Here is a 15,311-nt window from a genome sequence, read left to right on the forward strand (position 1 = left end):
ACTTAAAAAGAAGAAGTAAAACAATATTGAAAGAAACTACTCCAGATGCCTAAAGAAAAAACTAGGGGAATACAACAATGATGGAACTGACAGAAGCTTCAAAAAGCAGAATGTTTGAAAGGACATTTATTATTGCTTTCTCTTATCCAATAATATAGAAAAAGGAATAAACAGCTAGATATTTTGGGATATTGAATGAAAAGGGTGAACTTAAAACTATGCAAGCGTTTGAATAAGGTATAAAACTGAGATATATAGTAAAGAATTGTATTTGATTGTAAATGTTTTAAGATATTAGACTAAAATTCATACATGGTTGAACATAGTAACATATAGATTTTAAACTAGAGATATTCTTGTTGAAACATGTAGTGAAGAATGAAGTATGTTTTGATAGTGGTTAGAACTGTAACTTTTAAGAATTGGAAGAATGAAAAAGTACCTATGCAGGAGGAAGTTATTGAAAATTATGGAATGTGCAGAGATGAGTTAAATTGATATTTGAAATTAGAGTAAGAAGATAAGCAATTTTATATGACACGGGATTTGTTTTATTAATGGTTGGATGAGAAAATATAGTAATGTAATGGATTAGGAAATTTTATAATAGAAATTTGATATTAATTACTATATATATATACATATATAATCGATGGATAAAAATGTATTACTAATCCTATAATGAAAGCTAAAATTTCTTGTAATAAATGATTTTATAGACTAGCTACAAATGATTAATAATTGATAATTGATAAGTATACAAGTATATTTTGAATAGATGATATGAGAATTTATATAAATGAGTGAAGATTATGAAAGGGGCACCAACGATTTGGTAACTGGTTGACACACGGTATAAAATGGAAGATGTTTTTTTTTATGCCTTTGTATGTTCTTGTTTGTTTATGTATGTTTTGTGTTTGTTGTAAAGAATAAAAAATTTTATTAAAAAAAAAAACGGAAGCAGATTTAAGGGGAGAGAGTATCTTTGTTCCCTTTAAAACCTGTTTGCTAAAATGAATTGTAAACCACTGTTTGCCTTGTTGGCTGTATGAAGTTGGCTTTGTATGATCAGTTGAAAGCTTATTACTGCTTTTCCTTGTTTGTATTTTTATATGCAGATATCGGTAGATGATCGCATTAAACTACTACAAGAAACACACTGTGATTATGGACCTGCATCTCAAGATTTTCTTTCCAGTAAGTGCTAATGAAATGGGTTAATGAGGATTCTAATAGTAGATAAATGAAGTACTTCAAAGGTTCTTAACTTTCTTTTCATCCCAAGACTGCTGCTTATATCAGGCATAGGAAGTAGTCTCTGAATCAGATGCTATTCCCAGATAGTTTTCCTGCAATAATTAGATCCTTTTAAAAGAATCTACTAATGAATGTTCTTCATTCCTTAATAAACAAGGGAAAAAACTATGGCTAAGATTTGTGATGGATGTATCTCTATGATCTCTTAGTGCCAAGTGTTTCTAGATTTGCAGCTAGAACCTTTTTTTTTTTTTAATAACTGGTGTAGAGGAAAATATAGAATAGAGTTATTGTCATGTACGGAAGATCCTTTCAGACAAATTTTCAGAGTCTGAAAGAGAAAACAATTCCCAGAGAACAACAATTTAGAATTACAATTAAATCCTGCTTAGCCAATGTTGGGAGCAGGTTTGCAAGTCCTAGACAGAAACAAAGATGATCTAGAGGTAATGTATGACTTTGGACACAATGGTAAATCTTGATTAAAACTCACAAGGAAAGAGGAAGGTGTTATGGTGCTGTTACCTGCAGTGTTCATCTTACTATTCTGTATATTCAGGGTGACTTTCAGCAGTTTTACAGAATGTTAATGGTTCTGTCCTCAAGTAACTCAAACAACTATGGAAATTGGGGGGATTCAAGAAATAAAAACTAAGTGAAAAAATTCTAGAAATTGAATCAATATATGCACCCACTTACAACTTTGCAAACAAAGAATCCAAAAGCAAAACAAAAGCCCCAAACCAAAGAATAGACAATCACTTGGTATTCTGTGCCTGTTCATTAAGTGGACTGCGTTGGAGCCAAGCTCTTTTCCAGATAAGTGTATCTTCATCAACAGTTGTTTTAAGCTGTTCATCATTTAAATGAGTGGTGTTGATTCTGAGGATAAATGCTTTTTAAAAAACTGTCCAGGAGAGGTTATTCCCAGAGATTGGAATATTTCTTTTCATTTCCTACATTCAGCATCATAGGCAAGTATGTCTATTTGTAAACACTAAATGATCTATTTCTTGATTTATTTACCTCCTATTTTTTTTATTTCTATAGCATCTGTACAACTACCATGGCAAAGATCAGTATCTCACAACAGAGTTCCCTACTACATTAAGTAAGTTGGCATTTGTTCTCATAGTAATTGCATTAGAATAAAATGCATGGGATTTTTAAAAGCTCCATTAATCTTCAGCTGTTCTTCCTTATATTGGGAGGTCATGTAATTAGACAAGACAGGAATGCCTTGGGTATCTATCCATCTGGATGAAGAAATTGAGTAGAGTTGCACTCCCCCAAAAATCTACAGTGGGGCAAAAAAGTATTTAGTCAGCCACCAATTGTGCAAGTTCTCCCACTTAAAAAGATGAGAGAGGCCTGTAATTTTCATCATAGGTATACCTCAACTATGAGAGACAAAATGGGGGGAAAAATCCAGAAAATCACATTGTCTGATTTTTAAAGAATTTATTTGCAAATCATGGTGGAAAATAAGTATTTGGTCAATATCCAAAGTTCATCTCAATACTTTGTTATATATCCTTTGTTGGCAATGACAGAGGTCAAACGTTTTCTGTAAGTCTTCACAAGGTTTTCACACACTGTTGCTGGTATTTTGGCCCATTCCTCCATGCAGATCTCCTCTAGAGCAGTGATATTTTGGGGCTGTCGCTGGGCAACACGGACTTTCAACTCCCTCCAAAGGTTTTCCATGGGGTTGAGATCTGGACACTGGCTAGGCCACTCCAGGACCTTGAAATGCTTCTTACGAAGCCACTCCTTCGTTGCCTGGGCGGTGTGTTTGGGATCATTGTCATGCTGAAAGACCCAGCCACGTTTCATCTTCAATGCCCTTGCTGATGGAAGGAGGTGTTCACTCAAAATCTCACGATACATGGCCCCATTCATTCTTTCCTTTACACGGATCAGTCGTCCTGGTCCCTTTGCAAAAAAACAGCCCCAAAGCATGATGTTTCCACCCCCATGCTTCACAGTAGGTATGATGTTCTTTGGATGCAACTCAGCATTCTCTCTCCTCCAAACACAACAAGTTGAGTTTAGACCAAAATGTTCTACTTTGGTTTCATCTGACCATATGACATTCTCCCAATCCTCTTCTGGATCATCCAAATGCTCTCTAGCAAACTTCAGATGGGCCCGGACATGTACTGGCTTAAGCAGGGGGACACATCTGGCACTGCAGGATTTGAGTCCCTGGCGGCGTAGTGTGTTACTGATGGTAGCCTTTGTTACTTTGGTCCCAGCTTTCTGCAGGTCATTCACTAGGTCCCCCCATGTGGTTCTGGGATTTTTGCTCACCGTTCTTGTGATCATTTTGACCCCACGGGGTGAGATCTTGCATGGAGCCCCAGATTGAGGGAGATTATCAGTGGTCTTGTATGTCTTCCATTTTCTAATTATTGCTCCCACAGTTGATTTCTTCACACTAAGCTGCTTGCCTATTGCAGATTCAGTCTTCCCAGCCTGGTGCAGGTCTACAATTTTGTTTCTGGTGTCCTTCAACAGCTCTTTGGTCTTGGCCATAGTGGAGTTTGGAGTGTGACTGTTTGAGGTTGTGGACAGGTGTCTTTTATACTGATAACAAGGACAAACAGGTGCCATTACTACAGGTAACGAGTGGAGGACAGAGGAGCCTCTTAAAGAAGTAGTTACAGATCTGTGAGAGCCAGACATCTTGCTTATTTGTAGGTGACCAAATACTTATTTTCCACCATGATTTGCAAATAAATTCTTTAAAAATCAGACAATGTGATTTTCTGGATTTTTTTTCTCATTTTGTCTCTCCTAGTTGAGGTATACCTATGATGACAATTACAGGCCTCTCTCATCTTTTTAAGTGGGAGAACTTGCACAATTGGTGGCTGACTAAATACTTTTTTGCCCCACTATAGTTTGTAGCTCAAATATCTTCTGGACTCATTGCTGTCTGTGGAAACAAAGGATTGCAGCAGTAACCAAGAACACCTATTATCTTTGGTTTGGAAAGTTAGGTCTGAGCCCATTTAAGGAAATTTATATCTGCTATTCAAATTCTCTAGCTGAAGTTGCCCCTGGAAACTTCAGTTTATATGCAGTGTAGCCACTTGAGTCTTTGTTGTGGCAATACAAGCCAATAGTAGCTTTGTATACTTTTACTAGTTACCAATGTGTTTCTTGCAATGGTATGTGAGAAAGACCTTGAGAAACAAGGCAAAGAGATGCTGCCTAGGGAATGGTCAGATAAGGGAGGGCATAGCCTGCAGCTGCATAATGGGTAGAGAAAGAGACTCTCAAATTATTTTTGCTTGCTTGCTTGCTTTTTATTCCAAATGAGTACTCTCTACCAAATGAGTACTCCAGCCAGGAAAGAAGTGATCACTATATAGTGCTGTGTGCTACCATGGGAGACTATAATTGTGGCTAATAGATTTTTTTAAAAGTAGAAATATTGCCATAATTAGTTTCAGTAATTGAATTTGTCTACTTGTTTTGTTAGGCTTTATTTTCCTAATCAGTGTTGGTATTTGTAGTGAATAAAACAACATTTCTGCAGTGGTCTATATCCTGTCTGATGGTATCAGAAATTCTATTAAGTTAATGATACTACTTTTACATTAAATTAAAAAGGTGTTTAAGAAACTTCTGGAAAAGAGAACTGAAGCTAAATTTCCCAGTTAAAGAGAATGTTTTACTACCTATAAAGTTTGTCTTGAATGCAATGTGAGTTGTATTTGTTTGTATTTTCATGTCAGGTTTTGAATATTTATTATACCTTTCCTGGTGTAATAACTAAAATAGTGACATGCAATAAACTGTTCTTTCTTTCTTTTAACAAGAAACTTTGAATAAAATGTGAGGTGTTCAAAATTGCCATTACCATCCCATATATTCATTTTTCTTTCTCGGCAATTTTGAACACCTCACATTTTATTCAAAGTTTCTTGTTAAAAGAAAGAAAGAACAGTTTATTGCATGTCACTATTTTAGTTATTACACCAGGAAAGGTATAATAAATCAAAAACATTCTACAAGTATTATTTGCCAGTGATGGGCAATTTTGACCATAGTGGAGCATTTTCACACCCCATTGATTTCAGCAGTAAAATAATGTGAAAATAATTCTCCTGCAACTAGAATTAATGGGAGTTACAAATTATTATGGTCCCTGGGCCATACCCTAATTTTGAAACCTGAGAGTAAATGTACTTTACTAAAATAATCTTCAGATTATTGACTATAAAAGTAAGATTTGATGAACATAAAAATGTAGTTTATGTTACAAACTAAGTTAGGAAATAAAATTACTTTAGAGAAATTAGTATTCAGCTCATTTGCCATACAGGCATCGCCAGGTTCTCAATTCACTCTTTATTATTCTCTGTCTCCTTTCAGGGCCACTTCAGGATTGATTTTCATTTAAAACTACAGTATTCTTTCTTGTCGCATTAGTTGCTCATGTTTTATCAGGTAGACGTAGCTTATATGGAATAGAGAGAATCTACAAGTCATGAGAACTACAAGGGTTTACTTTTCCTCTGGCATTTGAAAGCTGGGAAGTTTGGTTTTATAATATGTTTGTACCATATTTTTGAATTCTTTGAGATGATAGAGAAAAAATGCTGATATTATCAGGAATGTATTTCATAAAATGGATTACACTATTTCCATAGCCTAGTTCAACAAAGTAATCAGAAGGATGAAAAGATTATTTCTTTTGCACTCGTAGGGGAAAGCTAGGTTGAAAATCAGCTCACATTTATTAAGCATACAGTATATCTACATTAAGCAAAGCATGCCATTGGGAAAAGGATCTGCAGGAGACAGCTACAGCTTAAATATTAGGATTAGATTGACTGTAGTTTTATACCATTGCAATTCCAGGCAACTTCTAATGGTGACATCATAAAATCAACACATAAAAGAATAAAAGCAGGATAAAATCTAGTTAAAAATAATAATGTAGTGAGCATAATACTGATTATGTCATTCTCCAAATGCCCTTTGGAATAAGTCTGTCTTAAATAGAGTAACTGCTGGAAGGCCAGCAGTGAGTATCCTTGGAGGGAGAGAGGCTATTCCAGAGTACAGGAACCAAAACCAAGAAACACTCCCCACAAGAACCTTCTCTGTTGCAGCACCTACTCTGTGAAGCAGCATCCCCAGGAGATCCAAATGCACTTACCCCTTTAGCCTTTTGTAAGGCATTAAAGACCTGGTTATTCCCCCAGGCTTTTGGGCCAGGAACCTAACCATGCCTAGTTGGCTGATCTGTTTGGTTCCAGTCCCTAGACTAGAAATGGAATGTTCTTAGACCTCACACGTAAGTTTATATTTATTTTGTTTTTTCTGGTTATTTATATTGTGTTTTTGTTTCAGTTTTAATCCTTGTTCACCTAGAATCACTGTATTATAAGACGGGCAGCTGTATAAATGGAATACAGGTAGTTCCAGGGTTAAGTGTGCCTGGGTTACAGATGACCCATGGTTAAGAACGGAGCCTATTGTAGCAAAATTCAAGTTAAATACACAATGATTTGAGCCAAATAGACAACGGTTCGAGTTCATTACACAATACTACTTACACAGTATTATACAATAATACTGTTCCAGCTTACATACAAATACAACATAGGGACGGACCTTGGGAACGGAACTTGTTTTCAAACTGTGGACTATGTGTAAATAAATGAAATATCAGACAATCCCCCGCTCCTGTTTACCTCTTGGATCTGGGGAACAATTAGAGAGTAGAACATGAGTCACTGTTGCCATTTTAAAATGGAAGGTAACAAACAGAAGCACTCAGAAGTCTGGGTTAGTGATGAATGAGTGTACTGTGTTGTGTTTTGTCCTGTATTTTATCTAGGATATTTTTTGAAAACTTAGCAGACACAATAGTCTGATCAAAATTTGAAAAGCAAAAGCAAAATAATATAAACATTATTTCTCCCTTGCTTAGTTTCTTTATTACCTACTTCTTCAAAATAGTCAACCATCCGTTGAATAAGATTTTAATTCCTGTCAAAAGATTTAATTTCCCTGACATCCCAGAAGCTGGGCTACAAAGAACTTTGTTCAGTACATGACCAAACACCCCAAGCCATCATTACTGGCCAAACCAATATATGTCAGATGATTTATCCCAGAAGCATAGTATAGTACAGCAGAATTATATCTGAACTGGAAAAAAAAAAAAGTAAAGGCAGAGATTCTATCAAATCACAAGGTTCATTTTGTCCTTAGCTTATCAATTAAAGCCCCATCTAAGTTTCCCAAGGCCTCTAAATCAGGAGAGGCCTCTCCATTTCAAAATTTAACAGGATTTACTCTTAACCCAGGTATCCTTAATTATGGCCTTGGGTTTACTCTGCTGAATGGATTGGTAGAGTCCATTGAATGCCGTTGGTTAAATTGAAGAATTCCTAAATGGCAGATTAACTAAAATCATGGATTTAGCACAGCTGTTTCACTTTTCCAGTTGTAGCAGACTAAGATGCTTTCAGAAAAGCATAAAATAGGTACTCTGCAGTTTTAACTCAGTACATTTTTGAGAGTGCAAGGGGCAGTATTGTTAAAGTTAGCTGTAGATTAAGTGGGACATGTGTCATAATTTACAGTCATTCTTTAAAAGAAGTTGTCCTTACTTTGTCTCTCAGCCCGTACCTGTAACAAGCCTTTATGCATACAGATAACAGAAATGGATCTTTGAGGCAAAAGAAGATTTATATTATTATACATTCTCAGTCTCTTGATGGATGGGCCAGTGAGACAATCAGCAGCAGTGGCAGAAAGGCCCTTAAATGATTGAGGGGATGGACAGCTCACAGGATAATTGGCGACAGTAATGAGAAGACTTCAGTTCCTCAGCCTTTCTCCCAAATTGCAGAAATTGACCACTAGTTAATTTATAAGTTCTGTGTCTGGATAGACTAAGGCATCCAAAGCCTTGCATGTGCTCTGATCATTATTTCTGTGGCCCTTATGCTTTCTGAAGAACGGGTAATATGACATTAATTTACTTAAACCCTTTCATTATTTTGTTCCTAAACTCATCTTACTTAGAAATGGGACCCCGAATGCATATAGTAGCCAATCCTGTTCGAAGAAACAGTTGTGCTGATTAGTTTCTGTTCTTTGTTCCATGTTGCCTTTTTAGTCATGGTTTTACTTCTGATCTAGCTAGATTTTTCCTATAAGCAAAAGTTCCTCCACTTGCTATTTTCTATCTTTCAGGCAAAAGTTTAGATGTAGGTTCTAAGGGCAAGAGGGAATGATAACCGGCTATTTTTTTTGGGGGGGGGGGCATGTATACAGCCTGAAAGATAGAAGATAGCAAGTGGAGGAACGTAGTGTAGTGGTTAAAGTGTTGACCTGGGTGTAAAGACACAACCATGAAGATTACTGGGTTGCTATCTCTCAGCCAAAGCAACCTGACTGATTGGTTTGGGGTATGCTGCCTTGAATCTCAGAACAAGGAGGAATATAAATGCAATAATAAAAGTACGTAAATAAATGTGAGATATTTGGGGAAATAGATGGTAGGTGCAGCCCAGGATAGCTGGAGGTAGTGAGGAACTGAGCTTGGGTGGACAGTTTCACAGAGCAAGCAAGGATTTAAAGGAATGATGGGTGGAGCAAATAGGGAACTAAAAAGAAGGAAGAAAGAATGTCCAGTTCCTCAGCTAACATGTGGCGGCTAATTGTGATTCTCATGTCATCCACATTCTGGACAAATCTGTCCTCAGGATGGGAAGCAGTGGCATTTCTTCACCCAACATATAATCAGCTTGTGGAATATGCTGCCACAAGTCCTGGCCTTGGCTGCTAGTTTAGAGGGCTTTAAAAATGACTAGACAAATTCCTAGAGGACAAGCCTACCAGTGGTTATTTGCCTTGATGATTGGGTGTAGCCTTCAGGGATGGAGTAGTCCATCTCTACATACGGGAACAACAATGTGAAAAAAGGGGTGCTTTGAGCTCCTACTTGTGGTCTTCCTAGATGCTTCTGCCAGTGTGTTAGATGGAATGCTGAGTGAATGGGCCTAGGCCTGTTCCTATGTTTTGGATTAGGAATTAACCATCTCAGCAGTTTATGCATTAGCCTGCGTATTTGCCCAAAAGAGTAGAGGAAAAGTAGAAGGGCCAATAAAATATAATCCTTCAAGTATACTACTGCAATCCATCTGAGATCAATGAAACCTGTTCCCAGGGAAGCATATATAGAATTATATAATTAGGAAAGCAGGGAATTGATTTGATGCAACAAAAGCTTTTGAAATTTTGCTTACTTCTGGCAGCAAATGTTATAAAGCTAGAAGGTTATTATTGACTAATCCTGAAGGGCTGACCTTTTTGTGAGTACAGTCAAAACTGTGCACAGGATGGGCTAAAACTTGCATTACAAAGCATGGAAAAGTTTTACACAGCAATACAAATTCCTTCTGATGTTGCAGTTGCCACATATCACCCATGCCTTCTGTATTTTTCTGCCCCATCACCTCAGTTCCCATTCCCTACATAACCAATCAGGCAAGTTCCACTGAAAAGTTTCTTCTTTTACCTGCAATCTCTTCTCCAATGAGAATGAGAAATCTGTTATGAATTCCAAGCCTTACAAAGTCTTTGTACAGTTGTGGACAGAACAAAACGGGCTGAAAGTTGCCGTTATATTTATAACTTTTCCCAGGTTCAGCTCAGATAACAATAAACTGGCTGAGCTTGCATTAGATGGTAGTTAGGAAGCAAAGTTAATAGCCTGATGATCCCCAAACTATAGAATGCAGTCAGTGCTCTACTGCCAAGATTCATTTTTAATGAGCTACTTTCCAGAGAGTACATTGAACCCTGGAAGATCCGTGGGAGGATCTGATTTTCGAACACAAGGGTTCTTGAACTTACAGTAGCGAATACAGATACGCGCAGAAAACTGGGTTAGTGAAGCCATGATGGATCAGTATCAACTTTGAATTTGCATTGAAAGATAGGGTCTGTTTTGAGGCACTAGGCAATTCTGGGCATGCATGGTTTTGTATAGCTGATCAGTGGTTGCCATGGTTGCCAAGGCATGATAGTTGGTGGGATAAAGATATAGTGCATTGCATATAAGTACAGAATGGAAGGGATGAAGGGATCTTAGAGATCATCTAGTCCAATCCTCTGCCCAGTGAAGGAATCTTCTACTACAGCATCCTCAACAGATGGCCAGGCAGCCTCTATTTAAATACCACCAATGATTTAGAGTTGACTGTCTCCTGGGGAAGTCTGTTCCAGCTCTTGAACAGCCCTTTTCTGAGTCTTGGAGGCAAGCTAAGTGATATTTATTTATTTATTTATTTATTATTTATTTATTTAGTGGACTTGTCCCCGCCCATCTCCCCACAATGGGGGACTCTGGGCGGCTTACATCAAATTAAAATCATAAATACATGATTAAAAGTTATAAAAAGAACCACACTTACAAAGATAGAAAAGAGATTAAAAGATCCAAGAGGCCAATAGAGGCCACACCAGGCCGCTAAGGGGCTAGCCAACCCCATTTCTGACATCCTCCCTCCCCGCCCTAGGCCAGATGGCAGAGCAAAGTCTTCAAATCCCTCCAAAAGGCCTGGAGCGAGGGGGCCTGTCTCACCTCCGGGGGCAAGATGTTCCAAAGGGCAGGGGCTACAGCAGAGAAGGCCCACCTTCTGGACCCCGCTAATCGGAGTTCTTTTACTGAGGGGGTCTGGAGCGTGCCCTCTCTGTGAGATCGGGTGGGACGGGTTGAAATCGTGGGGACGAGGCGGTCCTTCAGGTAACCTGGCCCCATGCCATGTAGGGCTTTAAAGGTGATAACCAACACCTTGAATTGGACCCAGAAGCAAACCGGTACCCAATGCAGCTCACGGAGCAAAGGTGTTATATGGGTCCTTCTTCAGACCCCAAAAATTGCTCACGCGGCTGCATTCTGGACCAGCTGAAGCTTCCGGATACTCTTCAAGGGTAGTCCCATGTAGAGCGCATTGCAGTAGTCTATCTGGGAGATAACAAGGGCATGAGTGACCGTTTGAAGGGCATCCTGATCCAGGAAAGGGCGTAACTGGTGCACAACCCGAAGCTGTGCAAAAGCCCTCCTGGCCACAGCTGCCACCTGCTCTTCAAGCAGGAGCCGTGAGTCCAGGAGGACCCCCAAATTATGCACTGGGTCTATCTGGGGCAGTGCTACCCCATCCAGCTCCAACGATGACAATGTCCCGGATGCAGAGGAGCCATTAACCCACAGCCACTCCGTCTTGCCAGGGTTCAGCTGGAGTCTGTTGTTCCCCATCCAGACCCTCACAGCCTCCAGGCACTGCGAGAGGGCGGTCACGGCATCACTTACATCATTATACTTTATATAATGTAAAGTTTTTCACATTAGTTTTTATAATTTTTTCTGGGTTCATAACATGGGTTTTTCTGGCCATCCTTTGAATTTTGTGTATAGGAGGAGGACATGGAGTCCAGTTGGTACCTAAATATCACAAATAACAAGGAAAAGGAACCGTCCTTTTGAAAGCATATGTCATGCCTTCATATGACTTCTTTCAGTTTAGTTTTTTCATTTTTAATCTCTCCCTCATGTTCAGTGGTAATTGTTTTTATGCTTCTGTCATTTGTGTGCTCCATTTATTGGCTAGACATCAAGGAGATCAAGGAGACAGAGGCTAGTTTTTCATATGTCAAATTTGGATGCTTTTAAGGAAAGTCGAAAATGTTTTGATGAAAAATGGACCCATGGGGTCCAGCATAATAAGCAGAGATAGAACCACTGTGTTTATGCAGCCAGAAAGAATTCACTGATTTACTGCTATTTGTAATAGACGTGATCAGTTTAGACAAATACTTATCAGAATAAGAAATTGATTTCTCTAAGCTGATTTTATACTGAAAGAACGTTTATATGTTTATTGCAAACATATCTGGATTATAACAAAACTTATTATAGTTTGATTTTTAATTTTACTATGTCAAGCTAAGCAGCAGAAGAATAACTGTCAAATCAGTCAATCTTTATTATGGTCATAGACCAGTATAAGGCGATGGGGTACAATCATTAAAAAGAAGCATATAGATATAATAGATAAAAGGCATAAAAACGTATATGTAAAAGCCTAAACTAAAAGTATATATAAAAACATAAAAGGTATAAAAAAATTAAAAAGTGAGAATCTAAAAGAAGACATGGGAGTATTAAAAAGGTGCAAGGGAACATTAAAAATTCTATATATAGTGTATATGAGATTGTATCTATTAGATTGCAGGACACCCTAATATGACACATGAGTGTGCAATGAGTCTAATTTATAATGTTGAGTCCTATATGTTGTAGTAAGGTTGGTATCCAAAAGCACCAGGGAGTGTCCCATGTACCCTGGATATATATGAAATAACTATAGAATGAGACTATTGCAAATGTTTGTAGTATAGCACTGGAGAAATATGTACTCTGTTGTTTCTGCTTCCAGAGATGTAGGGGCATTTCTGCTCCAAGTAGGGAGTCTTCCTTTATTGATGCTCAAGGATGGCTGAAGTGGGGGTTTGACAGCGTGCCAAAGTGATGGGGCTTAAGAGCTTCCATCTTGGATGGATATGGCATGGGGGAGGCAGAGTACCTGATGAATTTGCTGACAAAGAAGTCTGGGGTCCTAGTTAGGTCAGACAGGTACTCTGTATCTGTCATGTGCTGTTTAATAAGTGCTCTGGCTTAGTCATAACTCATGCTAAGTGGAATACCTGGGGAGAGCCCCAAATATGACATTGTAGTTGCCACTCCCTGTTTCCATACAGATTGGAATTCATCTCCCATAGTTAGGGGGGCAAGGCTCAAGGGGAAAGAAAGATAGTCTAAGCCAATAGTTGAGCATGGCCAACCATACTCTAGCTTCCACTTTCATAAAGCCCGTCTCCAGTCACAAGGTAGCATTAGGAACACGGTTAGGAACTTGATGGGCTGACCTTAGAAATTTTGATTGTACAAACTGTAGCAATGCAAAATTGGAAAGAGGGCTCTGTGTGCAACATAGAAAAGCTGTGCTAGTGTTTTGGCTTGAAATACTTTGAGAGCTGCATCTTTAACACAGAACAATTGACATACTAACAATCCTGTTGGATGGTCTTATTACAATTTTGCTACTTGTATAGCATATAGAAAATGGAAAAAATAAAGCTTGTCAGATTTAGCAAGACTAAAGCAATTTCAATATTTTTAAATGCCTAAATGCCTAGATTTTATGATTAAAGTAAGCAAATTTTTATGATGTGGAGTTGACCTTCTTAACTTCTAGGGTTACATATGTAGTTTTCTAAGTTGATTTATTTGCTTTTGCAAGATTGTAAAATAGGAACTTTCTAGAAGAAATTTTCATTTTAATTGAATAAAAACCATAAAAAACATTGAGTCCCAACTTCTATGCAGGATTCCAAATTAAATTGTCCCAACAGATGGCTGTTCAGCCTCTGCTTTGCACCTGTCCAGCAAATGGGAACCAGCTACTTCCCTAATGATCAGATAGAACCATAGGGTACATAAGCTACCTTGGAAAAATGTCTTGTCTGCTCTGTCAAATCTTAAAATCAAGTAGTAATGTGGTAACAGATGATTGACTCTTTATCCTGTATGCTTCCTCTGTGCCATTTCTTGCTTTTCACTTGTTTCCTTTCTTGCTTTGGTTTTAAATATCTAGTCAATGGCATCCACAGCAAACCACGATGACGCCAGAATACCAACATGTGTGATGTCATAATACAAATGCTGCCATTATGTACTTTGTTTTATTGAATTTAGAGGTCACCCAACCCCAAGTGACTCTTGGTGGTTTACATGATAAGACAATAAAAACAAAAAGAAGATTGTGAAAATACTTGAACATCTGGAAAGAACAAACACAGCACCCCCAAAACAGCCAATGAAATATCAACAGGGGTTCAAAGTAATATTTGGAGGCAGAAGAGTCGATCATGAAAACTGTATGGAGGGAAAGAGTTAAGTACCATAAATTGAAAGACTTATTTCTGGGAGAAGTTGAGGAAGGGAAGTTGCAGTTGAGGACAGGATATTCTCAGTTCTAGTAGAGGGCGCTACAGGACACAGAATAATAGACTTAGGTTGCAGGAAGACAAATTCCAGATGTATGCTGGGAAAAACTTCCTAATGGTAAAAGCAGTTCAGCAGTGAAACCAATTAATTATCTATGGAGGTTGTGAGTTTCTCTTCAGTTTAAGTAGAGGCTAGACAGCCGCCTGTCGGGGATTTTATTTATTTATTTATTTTTCAAATTTATATATGCCACCCATCTCACTATACGAGTGACTCTAGACAGCATTACAGATAAAAACTATAAAATCCTAGAAAAAATATATAAGTTAAAAACTACAAAAAGTTAAAATTAAGCTAAAAAGTTAAAACCCAAAGGATACCACTTCTTGGACTTTCTCCTTCTTTTGGTAATGTTTTGTATACATTTTTTATGTTTCATGTATTTATATATATTTATTGTTTTAATGCTTTGTGTGAGCCGCCCAGAATCCCCCATTGGGGAGATGGGCAGAGAGAAATTTAATAAATAAATAAAATAAATACCATAGTCGATGGTATTGAAAGCCACCGAGAGGTCAAGAAGAGCCAGGATGGATGCACTGCCTCCATTCCGGTCCCACCAGAGGTCATCTAAAAGTGTGACCAGTGCTGTTTCTGTCCCATATTTGGGTCTGAAACCCGACTGGAAGGGGCCCAGATAATCCGTTTCATCCACAATCCTCTGGAGCTGCAGCGCCACCACCTTCTCTACCACCTTCCCCAAAAAAGGGAAGTTAGATACTGGACGAAAGTTGTCCAATGTGGTGGGATCTAGCAATGGCTTCTTGAGGAGGGGGCACACCAGAGCCTCTTTGAAAGCAGCCGGGAACACCCCCTCTCCCAAGCATGCTTTTGTTTGGATTCTTGAACTGAGTAGAGTGATTGGACTCAATGGCCAACTATTGGTCTAAATCAGGGTTCCTCAACCTTGGCGACTTGAAGATGTGTGGATAATATTGTGATA

At 38.2% G+C, this 15,311-nt stretch overlaps 1 protein-coding gene across 4 annotated transcripts in view; it reads left to right on the plus strand.

Moving 5' to 3' along the window:
• UTRN (utrophin) overlaps positions 1–15,311 on the plus strand; it is a 366,404-nt gene that overhangs the window by 286,008 nt on the left and 65,085 nt on the right. For all 4 annotated transcript variants that reach the window (XM_088141718.1, XM_088141704.1, XM_088141714.1 and 1 more), the window contains 2 exons: positions 1,122–1,200; positions 2,311–2,371. In XM_088141718.1, the coding sequence (XP_087997844.1) occupies positions 1,122–1,200; positions 2,311–2,371 (140 nt within the window). The remainder of the gene's footprint in view (positions 1–1,121; positions 1,201–2,310; positions 2,372–15,311) is intronic.

The sequence above is a fragment of the Python bivittatus genome, unplaced genomic scaffold, assembly GCF_059951505.1.
Source record: "Python bivittatus isolate LINGU-HERP-01145 unplaced genomic scaffold, Pbiv_v1 ctg000020_np1212, whole genome shotgun sequence".
NCBI classification, from domain to species: Eukaryota; Metazoa; Chordata; class Lepidosauria; order Squamata; family Pythonidae; genus Python; species Python bivittatus.